Source organism: Nerophis ophidion, linkage group LG23, assembly GCF_033978795.1.
Source record: "Nerophis ophidion isolate RoL-2023_Sa linkage group LG23, RoL_Noph_v1.0, whole genome shotgun sequence".
Classification (NCBI taxonomy): domain Eukaryota; kingdom Metazoa; phylum Chordata; class Actinopteri; order Syngnathiformes; family Syngnathidae; genus Nerophis; species Nerophis ophidion.
This window is the reverse complement of record NC_084633.1, coordinates 34,128,818-34,155,400: the sequence shown is the minus strand read 5'-3', so window position 1 is coordinate 34,155,400 and position 26,583 is coordinate 34,128,818. Positions and strand designations below refer to the sequence as shown.

At 35.6% G+C, this 26,583-nt stretch overlaps 1 protein-coding gene across 1 annotated transcript in view; it reads right to left on the bottom strand.

Moving 5' to 3' along the window:
• Nucleotides 1-26,583, bottom strand: part of LOC133541130 (glutamate receptor ionotropic, NMDA 2B-like) — a 553,382-nt gene that overhangs the window by 192,043 nt on the left and 334,756 nt on the right. The window contains exons 5-6 of the mRNA XM_061884238.1: nt 24,115-24,258; nt 6,147-6,417 (exon numbers count right to left, since the gene is read on the bottom strand). Of these exons, the coding sequence (XP_061740222.1) occupies nt 6,147-6,417; nt 24,115-24,258 (415 nt within the window). The remainder of the gene's footprint in view (nt 1-6,146; nt 6,418-24,114; nt 24,259-26,583) is intronic.

Below are 26,583 nucleotides of genomic sequence, written 5' to 3'. Positions count from 1 at the left end.
TGTGTGTTTTTTTTTTTTTTTTGTGCTAGCAGATGAATGTACTGCCACAAATAAATGACAACATGATTCATAAACAAGCCCGGGTTTGGAGGGTGTGACGATACGGCCGCATGGTAGCGATAAGACGCGGAGGACAGCAGGCGTGCGGGTATAAGGTATTTAATATACCGTATTTCCTTGAATAGACATGTAATATGCACCAGCCTTGAATTACTGCCGGCTCGAACTCGCTCCCCAAATTTATTAGCGCATGCTTACTTTTGACGTCACGAGTGACGCTTCCCCTGTCGTCATTTCCAAAATGGCAGAGGAGTTATTTTTTTGCTTTTACTATGTGTAAACCAGGGGTCTTGTTCCACAGCCATACAGATCACATTGATGGCTGTGATATAAACAACTTGTCTTTAACACTCTTACTAATATGCACCACACTCTGTGAACCTGTCAGGCTTGGACTTGGTCTTGGTTTGTTTTCCCGAGGTGCAAAGCGAATGGAGTGGAAACGGCGTGAAGGTAAAGACATGTTTATTTTAACACTAATAACCTAAAAACAGGAACAAACAAAAAGCGCTCACAATGGAGGTACACAACTTGGGCTACGAAACAAAAGACTAGCACAAAGGCTATAAACTATAAACATGAAACAAAAACACTTGCGCAGTGGCATGAATAACAAAAACTTACGTGGACAAAATGGACAGCATTGCAAGGCAAGAAGCAGATAATCGGGGGCGTCAATGAGGTGATGTTGCCAGACTGACTACCTGGTAACTGTGGCTTAAATAATGAACATAAGTGAAAACAGGTGTGAGACAAGACAGGTGAACTGATTGGTTGTCATGCTAACAAAACAGGGAGCGAAAAAAAAAGGAACTTACAGTCCAAAGGTCAAAAGCACCTGGTAATCCTAGGCAGTCTCTCACCCAAGTACTAAACAGGCCAGACACTACTTAGCTTTGAGAACAGATGAGATTGGGGAAGCTCAGGGTAGTATGGCCATACAAGACTCATGATCAGACATGACAGATGAAAACTAAATCAGTTGGCATGGTAAAAAGACAAACAGTGAAATGCAAAACAGAACTAAATGTCCAAAAAACTAAACATAGCATGACCAAAACAAAACATGAACCATAGGCGTGACAGAACCCACACTTAACACATTTCTGGAGAACATGGGCTCTGTAACACATTATAAACGCAACATAAGAATTACCCAGAATTCCAATGCACCCATGACTCTTGGCTATGTTATACACCCCGCTAGCACCAAACACTGCATACACCCCCCGCCCCCCCCTCCTCTCCGTGCGCCGGTTGAGGTGGCCGGGGTTGGGGGCGTGTGTATAATATAGCCAAGAGTCATGGATGCATTGGGATTCTGGTTAATTCTTATGTTGCGTTTATAATGTGTTACAGAGCCCATGTTCTCCAGAAATGTGTTTGGTGTGGGTTCACAGAGTGTGGCGCATATTAGTAAGAGTGTTTAAGTTGTTTATATCACAACCATCAGTGTAAAAGGTATGGCTGTTGACCAAGTATGCATTGCAATCTCGTATGAGAAGCAACGATATGCATGTGTCCGACCGGCACGCAAATAGCATGGTGTTGAGCAGTGGTTCCCAACCACCGGGCCGCAACCGCAGAAGAATTATTTATTTTTATTCATTTATTTAGATCACACTCAATTTTTTGCTGCATGCTATTTGGTAAGCGCAGGGGTGAGAAGAGGTTTTAAAATTATTAGTGACTGCTTACTTTTACTGCATGCCTTGAATAAGCGCAGGAGTTAGACAAGGTTTTAAATTAATTAGCGCCCCGGCGGCAATTCAAGGAAATACGGTAATTAAAAACAAAAGTCTAGTGCAGCGCGGAGTGCACACAAAGCATAGAGGAATATTTGCACTAACAACACAAAACTGAACAGACTACAATGTAAATGTAACAGAATGCTACCCATAAGCAACATTTTACGCCTGGGAAGCAAAGTAAGCAAAAGAAAAGACTAGTGCAGCTCTGAGTGCACACGAAGCATGGAGAAATCTATGCAATAACACAACAAAACTGAACAGACTACAATGTAAACATAAAACAATGTTACCCGTAAGCAACAGTTTATGCCTGAGATGCAAAGCAAAATAAAAGACTAGTGCAGCTCTGAGTGCACACAAATCATCGAGAAATCCATGCAATATCAAGACAAAACTGAACGGACTACAAAGTAAACGTACCAGAATGCTACCAGTAAGCAACAGTTTACACCTGAGAAGGAAAGCAAAAGAAAAGACTAGTGCAGCGCTGAGTGCACACAAAGCATAAAGGAATCTATGCACTAACAAGACAAAACTGAACAGACTACAAAGTAAACGTAACAGAATGCTACCAGTAAGCAACTGTACATGCCTGGGAAGCGGAGTAAGCAAAAGAAAAGACTAGTGCAGCTCTGCATGCACGGAAAGCATAAAGGAATTTATGCACTAACGAGACAAAACTGAAGGGACTTCAAAGCAAACGAAACAGAATGCTACCGACAAGCAACTGTTCACACCTGAGAAGCAGAGTAAGCAAAAGAAAAGACTAGTGCAGCTCTGAGTGCACACGAAGCATCGAGGAATCTATGCACTAACAAGACAAAACTGAACAGACTACAATGTAAACGTAACAGAATGCTCACAGTAAGCAACAGTTTACGTCTGAGAAGAAGAGCAAAAGAAATGCAATGTTCCGAGAAAGACCAAACTGAGAACAGGTGCGCTGTGAGGGTAAAAGTGTTCCAAAGACCATTAACAGGAAGTGGAAAATACAAAATAAGAGCGCTAGACAGGAAGTAAAACACCAAACAAAGGAAAGTGCCCACAAAACCAAAACAAGGCATTCAAAGAATTGGTTCCTTCAGGAAATTCAAGCGAGGCATCAGAAAAAAACTCCAGAATTGTATCCCCAGGACTAAAATGTCTAACTTTCGAACTTCTGTCAAACCCAGCTCCTGGTTTTAGTCGGATATAGCAGATAAGTGAGATTTGCCCGAGATTTGACAAGTGTGATGTCTCACTCCGACACAAAAGGTGGGGTCCATGTACGTAACAACAAGCCATTTTTAAACAAGTAACCCTGTCTACTAACTTGTTCTTTAAAACTGCAATTTTTCACATGACTTGAAAAGGGGCGGAGCTATGTGCCATACCAATACTTCCACGCTAGGACACGACGTATCTACATGTTCTTTATTATCATAATTTATTTTTATTGTAATCGTTTTTCAAATTACTTATTTCGGATTTTTTATATCGATTCGTAGATTTAAAAACTCTAAAAAACACGAGTGAAAAAATATTAAAATTTGTACTTTTTTTGTTATAATCAATTTTCAAATGACATTTTTGGGATTTCAAAAGATGTTTCATGAATTTCAATAATCTAAAAAAGTGAAAAAAGATCACATTTTCACTTTTTTATAATTATAATCATTTTTTGAAGGACAGTTTTAGGACTTTATAAATTGATAAATATATTTCAGAAATCCCAAAAAAACATAAGAATAAAAAATCTTTTTATTATAATCTTTTTTAATGACATTTTTCAAACTTTCTCAATCAATTTATAGATTTCAAAAATCGATATTATAATTTTTTTAATGAAATTTTGCGGACTTTCTAAATCGATTCATTGATTTAAAAAATATGAAAAAAATTAAAAAGAATATCAACATTTGATTTATTATAATCAATTTTCAAAAGACATTTTTCGGATTTCCGAAATTGATTCATAGATTTCAAAAATCTAAAAACAAGTGAAACAATATTAAAATGTGTACTTCTTTTTTTTAATATAATCATTTTTTAAAGGACATTTTTAGGACATTTTAAATTTAATCTTGGATTTAGAAAATCTAAAAAAAAACTAATTAAAGGATATCAACATTTTTTTATTATAATCCTTTTTTATATTACATTTTCCGGACTCTCTTAATCAATTCATAGATTATAAAAATCTAAAAAAAAGTCCAAGAATATCAACATTTTTTTTATTATAATATTTTTTACAGGACATTTTTAGGACTTTCTATGTCGATTCATTGATTTCAAAATAAATTACAAAAAAAGATAAAATATTTTCAACATGTTTTTATTATAAACATTTTTCAAATGAAATGTTTTGGATTTCCGAAATCGATTCATAGATTTCAAAATTCTAAAAACATTTAAAAAAAAAAATGATTGTAATGATTTTTTTAAAGGACATTTTTATAACAAAAATATCAACATTTTAACTTTAAAAAAAATATATAATCATTTTTAAAGGAAAATTTTAGGATTCTCATAATCGTCTCATAAATTTCAAAAATCTAAAAAAAAGAAAAAAAATATTAAAATGTTTTATTAGAATCAGTTTTTAAAGGAAATGTTTAGGACTTTATAAATCAATTCATAGATTTCAAACATCTAAAAAAACTGATAAAAGAATATCAACATGTTTTATTATAATAATTTTTCAAATGACATTTTTCAGATTTCCAAAATAGATTCATAGATTTCAAATATCTAAAAAACACAAGTGAAAAAATATAATAATTTTTACTGTTTTTCAATTGTAATAATTTTTTCAAACACATTTTTTAGAACTTTCTGAAACGATTCATAGATTTAAAAAAATCTGAAAAAACAAATAAAAGAATATCAACATTTTTTATTATAATCTTTTTTTAGATGACATTTTTCGGACTCTCAATCGATTCATAGACTTCAAAAATCTAAAAAAAAGTAAAAAAAATCAACATTTTTTATTATAATAATTTTTTAAAGGAAATGTGCAGGATTTTCTAAATCGATTAATAGATTTCAAAAATCTAAAAAAGCAAATAAAATAATATAATTTTTTTTTATTATAATCATTTTTTCTAAATATATTTTTCGGCTTTCCGAAATCAATTAAAAGATTTAAAAAAAAATCTAAAAACACAAGTGAAAAAATATCAACAATTTTCCTTTTTTTTTTTTTTTCAAATTATAAATTTTTTTTAAAGAACATATTTAGGACTTCCTAAATCGATTCATAGATTTAAAAAATCTGCGAAAAAAAATAAATAAAAGAATATTAACTTTTTTATAATCATTTTTTAAATTACATTTTTCGGACTTTTTTGATAGATTTAATAGATCATAGATTTCAAAATTTCTACAAAAAAAAGGCGAAAAATATATTTTTTTTATCTTTATCTTTTTTTACTTTTTATTTTATAATAATAGATAAAAATCGATAGATTTTAAAAATCTAAAAAAAAAGGAAATAAAATATCAATTATTTTATTATAATCATTTTTTAAATGAATTTTTTAGGACTTTGGCGACTTGTCAAAGGTGTACCCCGCCTTCCGCCCGATTGTAGCTGAGACAGGCGCCAGCACCCCCCCGACCCCTAAAGGGAATAAGCGGTAGGAAATGGATGGATGGATGGATGGATAAATCAATTCATAGATTTCAAAAATCTAAACAAGGAGTAAAAAAATTAAAACATTTTTTATTATCATTTTTAAAGGACATTTTTGGACTTTCTAAATCGATTAGTGGATTTCAAAAATATAAAAAACTAATAAAAGAATATAATTTTTTTCTTATAATCTTTTTTGATGACATTTTTCGGACTTTTTAATTGATTCATAGATTTCAAAAATCTAAAAAAAAGAGTAAAAAAAATAAAAATATTTTTTATTATAATCATTTTTTAAATGACTTTTTTAGGACTTTCTAAATCGAATCATAGATTTCAAAAAGATAAAACAACAAATAAAAGAATATAGGTATTTTTACAATTTTTTTTAATTACATTTTTCAGACTCTTATCGTTTTATAGAGTTCAAAAATCTCAAAAAAAGAAAAAAAATATATATTTTATTTAATTATAATTATTTTTTAAATGACATTTTTAGGACTTTCCAGATCAATTCAGGATTTTCAAAAATCAATTGGGAAAAAAATACTTTCCTAAATTGTATTCCATTTTTTTTTTAAAGAATTAAATATTTTAAAAAAAACCTTTTTAGGCCATTTTCATGCAACCAGAATGGACTTTTCGAACCTAGTAGCTGCAAACGTCACAGTGGACCCCGCAAGACCCGAACTGAGAATCACCCGGTCACATACTCCTACCTGTGGGGAACTCTGCCGGTACGACGTCGGTGTCTCCGGCGATGAGCGAGGGCACGATCCACGTGTAGCCGTAGCCCGTAATCCCCACGGAGTGCGACACTTCGAAGATGGTGTTGGCCTCTTCCTTGGTGCAGTACAGGAGAATGACGGGACTTTGAAGCTTCTTCAGCTGGTTCTGAATCTTGGAGTCTCCGTCGTCCACCGACATATCAAGGAGTAACACTTCCTCCAGTTCCCAGCCCACGAAGCTGTTCTCGATGGTGCTTCGGATCTAAAGAGAAGGAGAAACCTGTTAAACAGGAGTTGTGTGAACCGGGATACTCACAATTTCCCATTTTCCAGGAAATGTTGCCCATTGGAAATGAATGGGCCATTTTCGAATTTGCACAATTCCCACCTTATTTGAATCGTTCTACCGTCCACACACTCCACTCACCTTGGACAATCAAACTACCAAACCTCAAGTTCAAACAAATCATCATTGTCACCGATGTCCCACTGGGTGTGAGTTTTCCTTGCCCTTATGTGGGCCTACCGAGGATGTCGTGGTGGTTTGTGCAGCCCTTTGAGACACTAGTGATTTAGGGCTATAAAGTAAACATTGATTGATTGATTGATTGAAATTCCAGGAATTCCTGGAATTCCAAAGCTCTTCCTGGAAAGTTGTCGTAGTCCACATTTTTCAACAGTTTTTGACCGGTCCACCCTCAAAACATCCCTCCTAATTGTGGCAACAAATGCTCTTTTTTTTTTTCGGTACAAATTCCCGTTTTCCCCGAAAATTCCAGAAAGTCTGAAATACGGATTCCAGATTCAAACTGTTAATACGAGCAACATTTTTCAACCCATTCCAAAAATCCCAACGCCAACCCATTCATATCATCTAGGACAATTTTGCTAGTGTCAATATTTTTAAAGATTCACGGGTTTCCCAAAATTCCAGGAAATCTGAAATACCCATTCTCATCTCAAACTGTTACTAAGTCAACATTTTTCAACCCATCCCAAAAATCCCAACGCCAACTCATTCATATCATTTAGGAAAATTGTGCTAGTATCAATATTTTAAAAGATTCACGGTTTTCCCAAAATTCCAGGAAATCTGAAATACCCATTCTCATCTCAAACTGTTACTAAGTCAACATTTTTCAACCCATTCCAAAAATCCCAACGCCAACTCATTCATATCATCTAGGACAATTGTGCTGGTGTCAATATTTTAAAAGATTCACGGTTTTCCCAAAATTCCAGGAAATCTGAAATACCCATTCTAAATTCAAACTGTTACAACGTCAACATTTTTCAACCTATTCTAAAAATCCCAACACCAACCCATTCATATCATATCATTGAGGACAACTGTGCTAGTATCAACATTTTCAAAGATTCATGTTTTTTCTGAAATTCCAGGAACTCGAAAATACCCATTCTCAATTCAAACTGTTACTAAGTCAAACATTTTTAACCCATTCCAAATATCCCAACGCCAACCCATTCATATCATCTAGGGAAATTGTGCTAGTATCAATAGTTGTGGGTTATTCCGAGGATGTTGTAGTCGTAATGATTTGTGCAGTCCTTTGAGACATTTGTGATTTGGGGCTATATAAATAAACATTGATTGATTGATTGAATAGTTTAAAAGATTCACAGTTTTTCCAAAATTCCAGGAAATCTGAACTACCCATTCTCAATTCAAACTGTTAAAAAGTCAACATTTTTTAACCCATTCCAAAAATCCCAACACCAACCCATTCATATCATCGGGGAAAACTGTGCTAGTATCAACATTTTCAAAGATTCACGTTTTTTCTGAAATTCCAGGAAATCGAAAATACCCATTCTCAATTCAAACTGTTACTAAGTCAAACATTTTTAACCCATTCCAAAAATCCCAACACCAACCCATTCATATCATCTAGGGAAATTATGCTAGTATCAATAGTTTAAAAGATTCATGGTTTTTCCAAAATTCCAGGAAATCTGAAATACCCATTCTCAATTCAAACTGTTACTAAGTCAATATTTTTTAACCCATTCCAAAAATCCCAACACCAACCCATTCATATCATCTGGGACAATTGTGCTAGTATCAATATTTTAAAAGATTCACGGTTTTCCCCAAATTCCAGGAAATCTGAAATACCCATTCTCATCTCAAACTGTTACTAAGTCAACATTTTTCAACCCATTCCAAAAATCCCAACGCCAACCCATTCATATCATTTAGGAAAATTGTGCTAGTATCAATATTTTAAAAGATTCACGGTTTTCTCAAAATTCCAGGAAATCTGAAATACCCATTCTCAATTCAAACTGTTACTAAGTCAACATTTTTCAACCCATTCCAAAAATCCCAACGCCAACCCATTCATATCATCTAGGGAAATTGTGCCAGTATCAATAGTTTAAAAGATTCACGGTTTTTCCAAAATTCCAGGAAATCTGAAATACCCATTCTCAATTCAAACTGTTACTAAGTCAATATTTTTTAACCCATTCCAAAAATCCCAATGCCAACCCATTCATATCATCTTGGACAATTGTGCTAGTATCAATATTTTAAAAGATTCACGGTTTTCCCAAAATTCCAGGAAATCTGAACTACCCATTCTCAATTCAAACTGTTACTAAGTCAAACATTTTTAACCCATTCCAAAAATCCCAACGCCAACCCATTCATATCATCTAGGGAAATTGTGCTAGTATCAATAGTTTAAAAGATTCACGGTTTTTCCAAAATTCCAGGAAATCTGAACTACCCATTCTCAATTCAAACTGTTACTAAGTCAAACATTTTTAACCCATTCCAAAAATCCCAACACCAACCCATTCATATCATCTAGGACAATTGTGCTAGTATCAATATTTTAAAAGATTCACGGTTTTCCCAAAATTCCAGGAAATCTGAAATACCCATTCTCATCTCAAACTGTTACTAAGTCAACATTTTTCAACCCATTCCAAAAATCCCAACGCCAACCCATTCATATCATTTAGGAAAATTGTGCTAGTATCAATATTTTAAAAGATTCACGGTTTTCCCAAAATTCCAGGAAATCTGAAATACCCATTCTCAATTCAAACTGTTACAAAGTCAACATTTTTTTAACCCATTCCAAAAATCCCAACACCAACCCATTCATATCATATCATTGAGGACAACTGTGCTAGTATCAACATTTTCAAAGATTCACGTTTTTTCTGAAATTCCAGGAAATCAGAAATACCCATTCTCAATTCAAACTGTTACTAAGTCAACCTTTTTTAACCCATTCCAAAAATCCCAACGACAACCCATTCATATCATCTAGAACAATTGTGTTGGTGTCAATATATTAAAAGATTCACGGTTTTCCCAAAATTCCAGGAAATCCGAAATACCCATTCTAAATTCAAACTGTTACTAAGTCAACATTTTTTAACCCATTCTAAAAATCTCAACACCAACCCATTCATATCATTGAGGACAACTGTGCTAGTATCAACATTTTCAAAGATTCAAGTTTTTCTGAAATTCCAGGAAATCTGAAATACCCATTCTCATCTCAAACTGTTACTAAGTCAACATTTTTTAACCCATTTCAAAAATCCCAACGCCAACCCATTCATATCATTTAGGACAATTGTGCTAGTGTCAATATATTAAAAGATTCACGGTTTTCCCAAAATTCCAGGAAATCTGAAATACCCATTCTCAATTCAAACTGTTACTAAGTCAACATTTTTCAACCCATTCTAAAAAGCCTAACACCAACCCATTCATATCATCGAGGACAACTGTGCTAGTATCAACATTTTCAAAGATTCACATTTTTTCTGAAATTCCAGGAAATCTGAAATACCCATTCTCAATTCAAACTGTTACTAAGTCAATATTTTTTAACCCATTCCAAAAATCCCAACGCCAACCCATTCATATCATCTAGGACAATTGTGCTAGTATCAATATTTTAAAAGATTCACGGTTTTCCCAAAATTCCAGGAAATCTGAAATACCCATTCTCATCTCAAACTGTTACTAAGTCAACATTTTTCAACCCATTCCAAAAATCCCAACGCCAACCCATTCATATCATTTAGGAAAATTGTGCTAGTATCAATATTTTAAAAGATTCACGGTTTTCCCAAAATTCCAGGAAATCTGAAATACCCATTCTCAATTCAAACTGTTACAAAGTCAACATTTTTTTAACCCATTCCAAAAATCCCAACACCAACCCATTCATATCATATCATTGAGGACAACTGTGCTAGTATCAACATTTTCAAAGATTCACGTTTTTTCTGAAATTCCAGGAAATCAGAAATACCCATTCTCAATTCAAACTGTTACTAAGTCAACATTTTTTAACCCATTCCAAAAATCCCAACGCCAACCCATTCATATCATCTAGAACAATTGTGTTGGTGTCAATATATTAAAAGATTCACGGTTTTCCCAAAATTCCAGGAAATCCGAAATACCCATTCTAAATTCAAACTGTTACTAAGTCAACATTTTTTAACCTATTCTAAAAATCTCAACACCAACCCATTCATATCATTGAGGACAACTGTGCTAGTATCAACATTTTCAAAGATTCAAGTTTTTCTGAAATTCCAGGAAATCTGAAATACCCATTCTCATCTCAAACTGTTACTAAGTCAACATTTTTTAACCCATTTCAAAAATCCCAACGCCAACCCATTCATATCATTTAGGACAATTGTGCTAGTGTCAATATATTAAAAGATTCACGGTTTTCCCAAAATTCCAGGAAATCTGAAATACCCATTCTCAATTCAAACTGTTACTAAGTCAACATTTTTCAACCCATTCTAAAAAGCCCAACACCAACCCATTCATATCATCGAGGACAACTGTGCTAGTATCAACATTTTCAAAGATTCACATTTTTTCTGAAATTCCAGGAAATCTGAAATACCCATTCTCAATTCAAACTGTTACTAAGTCAATATTTTTTAACCCATTCCAAAAATCCCAACGCCAACCCATTCATATCATCTAGGACAATTGTGCTAGTATCAATATTTTAAAAGATTCACGGTTTTCCCAAAATTCCAGGAAATCTGAAATACCCATTCTCATCTCAAACTGTTACTTAGTCAACATTTTTCAACCCATTCCAAAAATCCTAACGCCAACCCATTCATATCATTTAGAAAAATTGTGCTAGTATCAATATTTTAAAAGATTCATGGTTTTCCCAAAATTCCAGGAAATCTGAAATACCTATTCTAAATTCAAACTGTTACTAAGTCAACATTTTTTAACCCATTCTAAAAATCTCAACACCAACCCATTCATATCATTGAGGACAACTGTGCTAGTATCAACATTTTCAAAGATTCACGGTTTTTCTGAAATTCCAGGAAATCCGAAATACCCATTCTCAATTCAAACTGTTACTAAGTCAACATTTTTTAACCCATTCTAAAAATCCCAACACCAACCCCTTCATATCATCTAGGACAATTGTGCCAGTATCAATATTTTCAAAAATGTACTGTTTTCCTGAAAATCCGAAATACCCATTCTCAATTCAAACTGTACGACCTCAACAATTTCCAACACATTCCAAAATATCCAACACCAACCCCTTCATATGATCTAGGACCAATGTGCTAGTATCAAAATTTTCAAAAATGTACGGCTTTCCTGGAAATCCGAAATACAATTATCAATTCAAACTGTTACTACATCACCATTGTTCAACCCATTCTAAAAAAACAACAACGCCAACACATCCAAATCATCTAGGATAATTGTGCTAACATCAATATTTTCAAAGATTCGTGGTTTTCCCGAAATTTCCAGGAAATGGACATATTCATATTCCCTTAATTCTCACAATTTTGCACCATTTTTAAACCTGATTCCGATCAAAGACAATTGTGCTAATATCAATATCTTCAAAGATTCACTGTTTTTCTGAATTTCCAGGAAATCCCTCAAGTCTCAATTCAGACTTTTACTACGTCAACATTTTTCAACCAATTCCAAAAATTCCAACATTAACCCATCAGTATCATCTAGGAAAAGTGTGCTTGTATCAATATTTTAAAAAAATTACGGTTTTCCTGGAAATCCGAAATTCCCATTCTCAATTCAACCTGTTACTATGTCAACAAATTTTAACAGGTTCCAAAAATTCCAACACCAACCCATTGAAATGATCTAGGACAATTGTGCTAGTATCAATAGTTTCAAAGATTCACGGTTTTCCCCAAATTCCAGGAAATCCGAAGTACCCATTCTCAATTCAATCTGTTACAACGTCAACACTTTTCAACCCATTTTACAAATCCCAACACCAACTCAACATTTTCCAAGATTCAGGGTTTTCCCGAAATTTCCAGGAAATGGACATATTCATAAATGATAAATACGTTGTACTTGTATAGCGCTTTTCTACCTTCAAGGTACTCAAAACGCTTTGACACTACTTCCACATTTACCCATTCACACACACATTCACACACTGATGGAGGGAGCTGCCATGCAAGGCGCTAACCAGCACCCATCAGGAGCAAGGGTGAAGTGTCTTGCTCAGGACACAACGGACGTGACGAGGTTGGTACTAGGTGGGAAATGGACATATTCATATTCCCTATAGTCTCACAATTTTGCGACATTTTTAAACATGATTCCGGCCGTTTCAACCATCCACCCACTCTTACTCTTCCCATACATCAAAAGCAAAACTTGTTGTCCCTTTCCAAAAATTCCCTGTTTTCCTGGAATGTTCTCTCCATTGACAAGGAATGGGCTCTATCCCCAGATTACCCAGAATTCCCAATTTTCAGGGTCATTTTGCTCACAAAAAATGAATGAGCCAATTTCCAAACAGGCACAATTCCCACTTTTCTCTGCCAATTTGAACCGTTCTACCGTCCACACATTCCACTCACCTCGGATAATCAAACTACCAAACTTCAAGTTCAAACAAATTCCAGGAATTACCAGAATTCCAAAGCTCTATGTTCACGTCTTTCTGGAAAGTTGTCATAGTCCACATTTTTCAATTGTTTTTGACCATTCCACCCTCAAAACATCCATCTTATTTGCGGGAACAAACGTTTTGGGTTTTTTCTGGAATTTTCCCCGAAAATTCCAGGAAATCTGAAATACAGATTCTCAATGCAAACTGCTACTACGACCAACATTTTTCAACCCATTCCAAAAATCCCAACGCCAACCGATTTATATCATCTAGGAAAATTGTGCTAGTATCAATATTTTAAAAGATTCACATTTTTCCGAACATTCCAGGAAATCTGAGATACCCATTCTCAAACAGGCACAATTCTCACATTTTTCAGACGATTTGAACCGTTCTACTATCCACACACTCCACTTACCTTGGAGAATCAAAATAACAAGTTCAAACAAATTCCAGGAATTTCAAAGCCTGGAAAGTTTTCACAGTCAATAATTTTTAACTGTTTTTGACCATTCCACTTTCAAAAAAGTATTTGTAGTTGGGACAACAAACGTTCTTGTTTTTTGTTTTTTTATAATGATTTCCCCGAAATTCCAGGAAATCTGAAATACCCATTCTCTAGTCAAACTGTTACTACGTCAACATTTTTCAACCTATTTCAAAAATTCCAACACCAATCCATTCATACAATCCAGGACAATTGCGCTCGTATCAATATTTTCAAAGATTCACGGTTTTCCCGAAATTCCAGGAAATCCGATGTACCCATTCTCAATGCAAACTGTTACTATGTCAACATGTTTCAATTCATTCTAAAAATCCCAACACCAACTCATTCATAAAAAAAAGGGACAACTGTGCTAGTATCAATATTTTCTAAAATGTACGGTTTTCCTGAAAATCCGAAATACCCGTTCTCAATTCAAACTGTACGACCTCAACAATTTCCAACACATTCCAAAAAAATATCATTCATATGATCTAGGACCAATGTGCTAGTATCAATATTTTCAACAGTTTACAGTTTTCCTGGAAATCCGAAATACCCATTCTCAATTCAAACTTTACTATGTAAACATTTTTCAACCCTTTCTAAAAATCCTAACACCAACTCATTCATATTATCTAGGACAACTGTGTTAGCATCAATATTTTCAAAGATTCACGGTTTTCCCTAAATTTCCAGGAAATGGACATATTCATATTCCTGATATTCTCACAATTTTGCGCCATTTTTACACCTGATTCTGACCTTTCAACCATCCACCCACACTACTCTTCCCATACATCGAAAGCAAAACATGTTGTCCCTTTCCAAAATGCACCGTTTTCCTGGACATTTCTCCACATTGACAAGGAATGGGCTTTATCCCCGGATTACCCAGAATTCCCAATTTTCATAGTCATTTTGCACACTAAAAATGAATGAGCCAATTTCTTAAACAGGCACAATTCCCACATTTTTTAGCCGATTTGTACCGTTCTACCGTCCACACATTCCACTCCCCTTGGACAATCAAAGCACTAAACCTCAAGTTCAAACAAATTCCAGTAATTCCCAGAATTCCAAAGCCCTATTTTCACGTCTTTGTGGAAAGTTGTCATCGTCCACATTTTTCAACTGTTTTTGACCATTCCACCCTCATAACATCCCTCTTTGTTGGGGCAACACATGCTCTTTTTTATTTTCTACAAATACCCAGTTCCCCTGAAAATTCCAGGAAATCTGAAATAGGGATTCTCAATTCAAACTGCTACTACGACCAACATTTTTCAACCCATCCCAAAAATCCCAACACCAACCAATTCATATTTTTGAGGACAACCGTGCCAGTATCAATATTTACAAAGATTCACGTTTTTTTGGAAATTCCAGGATATCCATAATACTCATTCTCAATTCAAACTGTTACTACGTCAACATTTTTCAACCCATTCCAAAAATCCCGACGCTAACCCATCTATATCATCTAGGACAATTGTGCTCATATCAATATTTTCAAAGATTCGCGGTTTTCCCGAAATTTCCAGGAATTGGACATATTCATATTCCTGATATTCTCACAATTTTGCGCCATTTTTACACCTGATTCTGACCTTTCAACCATCCACCCACACTACTCTTCCCATACATCGAAAGCAAAACATGTTGTCCCTTTCCAAAATGCACCGTTTTCCTGAAAATTTCTCCACATTGACAAGGAACGGGCTTTATCCCCGGATTACTCAGAATTCCCAATTTTCATAGTCATTTTGCTCACTAAAAAATGAATGAACCAATTTCTTAAACAGGCACAATTCCCACATTTTTAGCCGATTTGAACCGTTCTACCGTCCACACACTCCACTCAACTTCCAAACTTCAAGCCCAAACAAATTCCAGGAATTGCCAAAATTCCAAAGCCCTATTTTCACGTCTTTATGGAGAGTTGTCACAGTCCACATTTTTCAACTGTTTTCGACCATTCCACCTTCAAAACATCCCTCTTAATTGGGGCAACAAATTTGTATTTTTTTTCCTGTACAAATTACCAATTTCCTCAAAAATTCCAGGAAATCTGAAATACAGATTCTCAATTCAAACTGTTACTATGTCAACATTTTTCAACCCATTCCAAAAATCCCGACACCAACCCATCTATATCATCTAGGACAATTGTGCTCATATCAATATTTTCAAAGATTCACGGTTTTCCCAAAATTTCCAGGAATTGGGCATATTCATATTCCCGATATTCTCACAATTTTGCGCCATTTTTACACCTGATTCTGACCTTTCAACCATCCACCCACACTACTCTTCCCATACATCGAAAGCAAAACATGTTGTCCCTTTCCAAAATGCACCGTTTTCCTGAAAATTTCTCCACATTGACAAGGAATGGGCTTTATCCCCGGATTACCCAGAATTCCCAATTTTCATAGTCATTTTGCACACTAAAAATGAATGAGCCAATTTCTTAAACAGGCAAAATTCCCACATTTTTTAGCCGATTTGAACCGTTCTACCGTCCACACATTCCACTCCCCTTGGACAATAAAAGCACACAAACCTCAAGTTCAAACAAATTCCAGTAATTCCCAGAATTCCAAAGCCCTATTTTCACGTCTTTATGGAAAGTTGTCATAGTCCACATTTTTCAACTGTTTTTGACCATTCCACCCTCATAACATCCCTCTTTGTTGGGGCAACAAATGCTCTTTTTTATTTTCTACAAATACCCGGTTCCCCTGAAAATTCCAGGAAATCTGAAATACGGATTCTCAATTCAAACTGCTACTACGACCAACATTTTTCAACCCATCCCAAAAATCCCAACACCAACTAATTCATATTATTGAGGACAACCGTGCCAGTATCAATATTTTCAAAGATTTGCGTTTTTTCTGAAATTCCAGGAAATCCATAATAACCATTCTCAATTGAAACTGTTTCTACGTCAACATTTTTCAACCCATTTCAAAAATCCCGACGCCAACCCATCTATATCCATCCATTTTCTACCGCTTATTCCCTTTCGGGGTCGCGGGGGGCGCTGGCGCCTATCTCAGCTACAATCGGGCGGAAGGCGGGGTACACCCTGGACAAGTCGCCACCTCATCGCAGGGCCAACACAGATAGACAGACAACATTCACACACCAGGGCCAATTTAGTGTTGCCAATCAACCTATCCCCAGGTGCATGTCTTTGGAGGTGAGAGGAAGCTGGAGTACCCGGAGGGAACCCACGCATTCACGGGGAGAACATGCAAACTCCACACAGAAAGATCCCGAGCCTGGATTTGAACCCAGGACTGCAGGAACTTCGTATTGTGAGGCAGACGCACTAACCCCTCTTCCACCGTGAAGCCCACCCATCTATATCATCTAGGACAATTGTGCTCATATCAATATTTTCAAAGATTCACGGTTTTCCCGAAATTTCCAGGGATTGAACATAATCATATTCCTGATATTATCACAATTTTGCGCCATTTTTACACCTGATTCTGACCTTTCAACCATCCACCCACACTACTCTTCCCATACATCGAAAGCAAAACATGTTGTCCCTTTCCAAAATGCACCGTTTTCCTGAAAATTTCTCCACATTGACAAGGAATTAGGCTTTATCCCTGGATTACTCAGAATTCCCAATTTCCATAGTAATTTTGCTCACTAAAAATGAATAAGCCAATTTCTTAAACAGGCACAATCCCCACATTTTTTTAGCCGATTTTAACAGTCCACACACTCCACTCAACTTCCAAACTTCAAGTCCAAACAAATTCCAGGAATTACCAAAATTCCATTGCCCTATTTTCACGTCTTCCAGAGAGTTGTCACAGTCCACATTTTTCAACTGTTTTTGACCATTCCACCTTCAAAACATCCCTCTTAATTGGGGCAACAAATGTGTATTTTTTTTCCTGCATAAATTACCAGTTTCCTAAAAAAATTCAGGAAATCTGAAATACAGATTCTCAACTCTAACTGTTACTATGTCAACATTTTTCAACCCATTCCAAAAATCCCGATGCCAATCCATTTATATCATCTGGGACAATTGTGCTCATATCAATATTTTCAAAGATTCATGGTTTTCCCTAAATTTCCAGGGAATGGACATATTCATATTACCAATATTCTCACAATTTTGCGCCATTTTTACACCTGATTCTGACCTTTCAACCATCCACCCACACTACTCTTCCCATACATCGAAAGCAAAACATGTTGTCCCTTTCCAAAATGCACCGTTTTCCTGGACATTTCTCCACATTGACAAGGAATGGGCTTTATCTCCGGATTACCCAGAATTCCCAATTTTCATAGTCATTTTGCTCACTAAAACTGAATGAACCAATTTTTTAAACAGACTCAATTCCCACATTTTTAGCCGATTTGAACCGTTCTACCGTCCACACACTCCACTCAACTTCCAAACTTCAAGCCCAAACAAATTCCAGGAATTGCCAAAATTCCAAAGCCCTATTTTCACGTCTTCCAGAGAGTTGTCACAGTCCACATTTTTCAACAGTTTTTGACCATTCCCCATTCAAAACATCCCTCTGAATTGGGGCAACAATTGTTTATTTTTTTTCCTGTACAAATTACCGGTTTCCTCAAAAATTCCAGGAAATCTAAAATACAGATTCTCAATTCAAACTGTTACTACGACCAACATTTTTCAACCCATTCCCAAAATCCTAACACCAACCCATTCATATTATCTGGAAAATTGTGCTAGTATCAATATTTTCAAAGATTCACGGTTTTTGCCAAATTCCAGAAAATCCGAAATACCCATTCTCAATTCAAACTGTTACTACGTCAACATTTTTCAACCCATTCCAAAAATCCCGACGCCAACCCATCTATATCATCTAGGACAATTGTGCTCATATCAATATTTTCAAAGATTCGCGGTTTTCCCAAAATTTCCAGGAATTGGACATATTCATATTCCTGATATTCTCACAATTTTGCGCCATTTTTACACCTGATTCTGACCTTTCAACCATCCACCCACACTACTCTTCCCATACATCGAAAGCAAAACATGTTGTCCCTTTCCAAAATGCACCGTTTTCCTGAAAATTTCTCCACATTGACAAGGAATTAGGCTTCATCCCTGGATTACTCAGAATTCACAATTTTCATAGTCATTTTGCTCACTAAAAATGAATGAGCCAATTTCTTAAACAGGCACAATTCCCACATTTTTTAGCCGATTTGAACCGTTCTACCGTCCACACATTCCACTCCCCTTGGACAATCAAAGCACAAAAACCTCAAGTTCAAACAAATTCCAGTAATTCCCAGAATTCCAAAGCCCTATTTTCACGTCTTTATGGAAAGTTGTCATAGTCCACATTTTTCAACTGTTTTTGACCATTTCACCCTCATAACATCCCTCTTTGTTGGGGCAACAAATGCTCTTTTTTTTTTCTACAAATACCCGGTTCCCCTGAAAATTCCAGGAAATCTGAAATACGGATTCTCAATTCAAACTGCTACTACGACCAACATTTTTCAACCCATCCCAAAAATCCCAATACCAACTAATTCATATTATTGAGGACAACTGTGCTAGTATCAATATTTTCAAAGACTTGCGTTTTTTCTGAAATTCCAGGAAATCCATAATAACCATTCTCAATTGAAACTGTTTCTACGTCAACATTTTTCAACCCATTTCAAAAATCCCGACGCCAACCCATCTATATCATCTAGGACAATTGTGCTCATATCAATATTTTCAAAGATTCACGGTTTTACCGAAATTTCCAGGGATTGAACATAATCATATTCCTGATATTATCACAATTTTGCGCCATTTTTACACCTGATTCTGACCTTTCAACCATCCACCCACACTACTCTTCCCATACATCGAAAGCAAAACATGTTGTCCCTTTCCAAAATGCACCGTTTTCCTGAAAATTTCTCCACATTGACAAGGAATTAGGCTTTATCCCCGGATTACGCAGAATTCCCAATTTTCATAGTCATTTTGCTCACTAAAAATGAATAAGCCAATTTCTTAAACAGGCACAATCCCCAAATTTTTTAGCCGATTTGAACAGTCCACACACTCCACTCAACTTCCAAACTTCAAGTCCAAACAAATTCCAGGAATTACCAAAATTCCATTGCCCTATTTTCACGTCTTCCAGGGAGTTGTCACAGTCCACATTTTTCAACTGTTTTTGACCATTCCACCTTCAAAACATCCCTCTTAATTGGGGCAACAAATGTGTATTTTTTTTCCTGCATAAATTACCAGTTTCCTAAAAAAAATCAGGAAATCTGAAATACAGATTCTCAACTCTAACTGTTACTATGTCAACATTTTTCAACCCATTCCAAAAATCCCGATGCCAATCCATTTATATCATCTGGGGCAATTGTGCTCATATCAATATTTTCAAAGATTCATGGTTTTCCCTAAATTTCCAGGGAATGGACATATTCATATTACCGATATTCTCACAATTTTGCGCCATTTTTACACCTGATTCTGACCTTTCAACCATCCACCCACACTACTCTTCCCATACATCGAAAGCAAAACATGTTGTCCCTTTCCAAAATGCACCGTTTTCTTGGACATTTCTCCACATTGACAAGGAATGGGCTTTATCCCCGGATTACCCAGAATTCCCAATTTTCATAGTCATTTTGCTCACTCAAAATGAATGAGCCAATTTCTTAAACAGGCACAATTCCCACATTTTTAGCCGATTTGAACAGTCCACACACTCCACTCAACTTCCAAACTTCAAGTCCAAACAAATTCTAGGAATTTCCAAAATTCCAAAGCCCTATTTTCACGTCTTTATGGAGAGTTGTCACAGTCCACATTTTTCAACTGTTTTCGACCATTCCACCTTCGAAACATCCCTCTTAATTGAGGCAACAAATGTTTATTTTTTTTTCTGTACAAATTACCAATTTCCTCAAAAATTCCAGGAAATCTGAAATACAGATTCTCAATTCAAACTGTTACTATGTCAACATTTTTCAACCCATTCCAAAAATCCCGACGCCAACCCATCTATATCATCTAGGACAATTGTGCTCATATCAATATTTACAAAGATTCACTGTTTTCCCAAAATTTCCAGGAAATGGACATATTCATATTCCTGATATTCTCACAATTTTGCGCCATTTTTACACCTGATTCTGACCTTTCAACCATCCACCCACACTACTCTTCCCATACATCGAAAGCAAAACATGTTGTCCCTTTCCAAAATGCACCGTTTTCCTGAAAATTTCTCCACATTGACAAGGAATTAGGCTTTATCCCCGGATTACTCAGAATTCCCAATTTTCATAGTCATTTTGCTCACTAAAAATGAATGAGCCAATTTCTTAAACAGGCACAATTCCCACATTTTTTTGCCGATTTGTACCGTTCTACTATCCACACACTCCACTCCCCTTGGACAATCAAACCACTAAACCTCAAGTTCAAACAAATTCCAGTAATTCCCAGAATTCCAAAGCCCTATTTTCACGTCTTTGTGGAAAGTTGTCATCGTCCACATTTTTCAACTGTTTTTGACCATTTCACCCTCATAACATCCCTCTTTGTTGGGGCAACAAATGCTCTTTTTTTTCTACAAATACCCAGTTCCCCTGAAAATTCCAGGAAATCTGAAATAGGGATTCTCAATTCAAACTGCTACTGCGACCAACATTTTTCAACCCATACCAAAAATCCCAACACCAACCAATTCATATTTTTGAGGACAACCGTGCCAGTATCAATATTTACAAAGATTCACGTTTTTTGGGGAAATTCCAGGATATCCATAATACTCATTCTCAATTCAAACTGTTACTACGTCAACATTTTTCAACCCATTCCAAAAATCCCGACGCCAACCCATCTATATCATCTAGGACAATTGTGCTCATATCAATATTTACAAAGATTCACGGTTTTCCCAACATTTCCAGGAAATGGACATATTCATATTCCCGATATTCTCACAATTTTGCGCCATTTTTACACCTGATTCTGACCTTTCAACCATCCACCCACACTACTCTTCCCATACATCGAAAGCAAAACATGTTGTCCCTTTCCAAAATGCACCGTTTTCCTGGACATTTCTCCACATTGACAAGGAATGGGCTTTATCTCCGGATTACCCAGAATTCCCAATTTTCATAGTCATTTTGCTCAATAAAAATGAATGAGCCAATTTCTTAAACAGGCACAATTCCCACATTTTTTAGCCGATTTGAACCGTTCTACCGTCCACACATTCCACTCCCCTTGGACAATCAAAGCACAAAAACCTCAAGTTCAAACAAATTCCAGTAATTCCCAGAATTCCAAAGCCCTATTTTCACGTCTTTGTGGAAAGTTGTCATCGTCCACATTTTTCAACTGTTTTTGACCATTCCACCCTCATAACATCCCTCTTTGTTGGGGCAACAAATGCTCTTTTTTTTCTACAAATACCCGGTTCTCCTGAAAATTCCAGGAAATCTGAAATAGGGATTCTCAATTCAAACTGCTACTACGACCAACATTTTTCAACCCATCCCAAAAATCCCAACACCAACCAATTCATATTTTTGAGGACAACCGTGCCAGTATCAATATTTTCAAAGATTCACATTTTTTCGGAAATCCCAGGATATCCATAATACTCATTCTCAATTCAAACTGTTACTACGTCAACATTTTTCAACCCATTCCAAAAATCCCGATGCCAATCCATTTATATCATCTGGGACAATTGTGCTCATATCAATATTTTCAAAGATTCATGGTTTTCCCTAAATTTCCAGGGAATGGACATATTCATATTCCTGATATTCTCACAATTTTGCGCCATTTTTACACCTGATTCTGACCTTTCAACCATCCACCCACACTACTCTTCCCATACATCGAAAGCAAAACATGTTGTCCCTTTCCAAAATGCACCGTTTTCCTGAAAATTTCTCCACATTGACAAGGAATGGGCTTTATCCCCGGATTACTCAGAATTCCCAATTTTCATAGTAATTTTGCTCACTAAAAATGAATAAGCCAATTTCTTAAACAGGCACAATCCCCACATTTTTTTAGCTGATTTGAACAGTCCACACACTCCACTCAACTTCCAAACTTCAAGTCCAAAAAAATTCCAGGAATTACCAAAATTCCATTGCCCTATTTTCACGTCTTCCAGAGAGTTGTCACAGTCCACATTTTTCAACTGTTTTTGACCATTCCACCTTCAAAACATCCCTCTTAATTGGGGCAACAAATGTGTATTTTTTTTCCTGCATAAATTACCAGTTTCCTAAAAAAATTCAGGAAATCTGAAATACAGATTCTCAACTCTAACTGTTACTATGTCAACATTTTTCAACCCATTCCAAAAATCCCGATGCCAATCCATTTATATCATCTGGGGCAATTGTGCTCATATCAATATTTTCAAAGATTCATGGTTTTCCCTAAATTTCCAGGGAATGGACATATTCATATTACCGATATTCTCACATTTTGCGCCATTTTTACACCTGATTCTGACCTTTCAACCATCCACCCACACTACTCTTCCCATACATCGAAAGCAAAACATGTTGTCCCTTTCCAAAATGCACCGTTTTCTTGGACATTTCTCCACATTGACAAGGAATGGGCTTTATCCCCGGATTACCCAGAATTCCCAATTTTCATAGTCATTTTGCTCACTAAAAATGAATGAGCCAATTTCTTAAACAGGCACAATTCCCACATTTTTTTGCCGATTTGAACCGTTCTACCGTCCACACACTCCACTCAACTTCCAAACTTCAAGTCCAAACAAATTCCGGGAATTACCAAAATTCCATAGCCCTATTTTCACGTCTTCCGGAGAGTTGTCACAGTCCACATTTTTCAACTGTTTTTGACCATTCCACCTTCAAAAAATCCCGCCGAATTGGGGCAACAAATATTTATTTTTTTTCCTGTACAAATTACCAATTTCCTCAAAAATTCCAGGAAATCTGAAATACAGATTCTCAATTCAAACTGTTACTACGACCTACATTTTTCAACCCATCCCAAAAATCCCAACACCAACCCATTTATATTATCTAGGAAAATTGTGCTAGTATCAATATTTTCAAAGATTCACGGTTTTTGCCAAGTTCAAAGAAATCCGAAATACCCATTATCAATTCAAACTGTTACTACGTCAGCATTTTTCAACCCTTTGTAAAAATCCCAACACCAACTCATTCATATGATCTAGGACAACTGTGCTGGTATCATATTTCAAAGATCCACGTTTTCCTTAAATTCCAGGAAATGAGAAATACCCACTCAATTCAAACTGTTACTATGTCAAAAATGTTCAACCCATTCCAAAAATCCCAACGCCAACCCATCTACATAATCTAGGATAATTGTGCTAATATCAATATTTTCAGAGATTCACGGTTTTCCCGAAATTTCCAGGAATTAGACAAAAAAATATTCCCTATATTCTAACAATTTTGCGCCATTTTGAAACCTGATTGCGAGCCTCGTTACCTTGGTGACAAAGTCCTGGTACCCCGGGTAGTAGGTGGTGACGATGGAGAAGATGTACCAGTCGTATTCCTCCATGATGTTGAGCATGACCGACGCCTGCTGCTCGATGGAGGGGCCGAACTGGAAGAACATGGAGTCGTCATCCTGCAAAGGACATGAAGACACGGGGTGAGAGAATTCCAACAACTTGCAGGATCCGTTAAAACAAACACGCTGATAACCACACTAAAATCCATTCAACCAGAATGGCGATTCTTGTTCATCTTGATTATAAATCAATTCAAAGATTTCAAAAATCTAAAAAAAACAAGTAAAAAATTACAATATTTGTATTTCTATTTTTTATTATCATTTTTTAAATGACATTTTTCGGACTTTTGAAATTGAATCATAGATTTCAAAAACCTAGAAAGTAATTATTTTTTTTTACTGTATTTAATTATTTTTACTGTATCTAATTACTTTTTACTGTATTTGATTTTTTTCTAACAAAACTTACTTGGCATGGCATGAAGCACGAAACTATGGCAAGGCATGAAACAAGTCAGCACAGGGCGACTGACTGGCAAAGGCGAGCTTAAACACTGCCTCTGATTAGTGCTCGGGAAGCAGGTGAGCGGGCATTGTGTCCACCAGAGACAGGTGGACAAAATGAGTAACCAAGGAAACCAGGCAAGGGAGTGGAAAAAAACAGGAACTTAAAGAGTCCAAAGGACAAACAGCACATGGCCTAAAAAAAACATGATCAACAGACATGACATTTTATTTATTATTGGTTAGCTTCAGAATAACTATGTTATTAAAAAGAATAAAAGACTTATTATACTCTAAACATGTTGGTCTTACATAAAAATGCACGCATTTAGTTGTATTCAGTGTTAAAAAATGCGATATGGCTCTCACGGAAATACATTTTGAAATATTTGTCTTTCATGGCTCTCTCAGCCAAAAAGGTTCCCGACCCCTGTACTAGTGTTTTGAGTTAAGAGCACTTTCACAGAACCAATTCCGCTCGTAAAATTGAATTTCACTGTATTTAATGATTTTTTACTGTATTTAATTATTTTGTACTGTTTAAATTTTTTTTTTTTACTGTATTTCATTTATTTTTTTTACTGAATTTGATATTATTAATATTTTTATTATTATTTTTTTATTAATCTTTTATTTCAATGTGTGAAGTTGTTTTAAGATACAAGTGTTTTGAGTTAAGAGCATTTTCACAGAACCAGTTAGGCGTGCAATTTGAAGTACTACTGTACTCATTATTTTTCCATCCATCCATCCATTTCTACCGCTTTCTGGCGCCTATCTCAGCTACAATCGGGCGGAAGGCAGGGTACACCCTGGACAAGTCGCCACCTCATCGCAGGGCCAACACAGATAGACAGACAACATTCACACTCACACTCACACACTAGGGCCAATTTAGTGTTGCCAATCAACCTATCCCCAGGTGCATGTCTTTGGAGGTGGGAGGAAGCCGGAGTACCCGGAGGGAACCCACGCATTCACGGGGAGAACATGCAAACTCCACACAGAAAGATCCCGAGCCTGGATTTGAACCCAGGACTGCAGGAACTTCGTATTGTGAGGCAGACGCACTAACCCCTCTGCCACCGTGAAGTCCACTCATTATTTTTACAGTATTTAATTATTTTTATGTTGTTTATTTTATTATATGTTTTTTTACACATCTTTTATTTCAATGGGTGAAGTTGTCTTGAGATACAAGTGTTTTGAGTTATAAGCGCTGTAACAGAACCAATTACGCTCGTAAATTAAAGTACTACTGTATTTAATATTTTTTTTTCTATTTTACTATATTTAATTATTGTGTACTGTATTTAATAAATTTTTTACTTTATTTAATTATTTTCACAAATTTTTTATTTAATTTTTTTTTTTACTGTATTTAATTTATTTTTTAAATGTTTTTTTTTAATCATGTGTTTTGCACACATCTTTTATTTCAATGGGTGGAGTTTTTTTGAGATACAAGTGTTTTGAGTTAAGAGCACGTTCACCAAACCAGTTAGGCGTGTAAGTCGAGGTATGGCTGTATTTATTATTTTTAGAGTTTTTAAATCATTTTTATGTTTGTTTTTTTTTAATCATATATATTTTTTTACACATCTTTTATTTCAATGGTCGACGTTGTTTTGAGATACAAGTGTTTTGGGTTAAAAGCACTGTCACAGCACCAATTGCGCTCTTAAAATTGAAGTACTACTGTATTTAATTATTTTTTTACTGTATTTAAATATTTTGTACTGTATTTAATTATTTTATTACTGTGTTACCTTTTTTACTGTATTTCTTTTTTTTTACCGTGTTTCATTATTTCTTTAAAAGTTTTTTCTAATCATGTGTTTTGCACGCATCTTTTCTTTCAGTGGGTGAAGTTGTCTTGAGATACAAGTGTTTTGATTGAAGAACGCTGCCACAGAACCAATTGCTCTCGTAAAT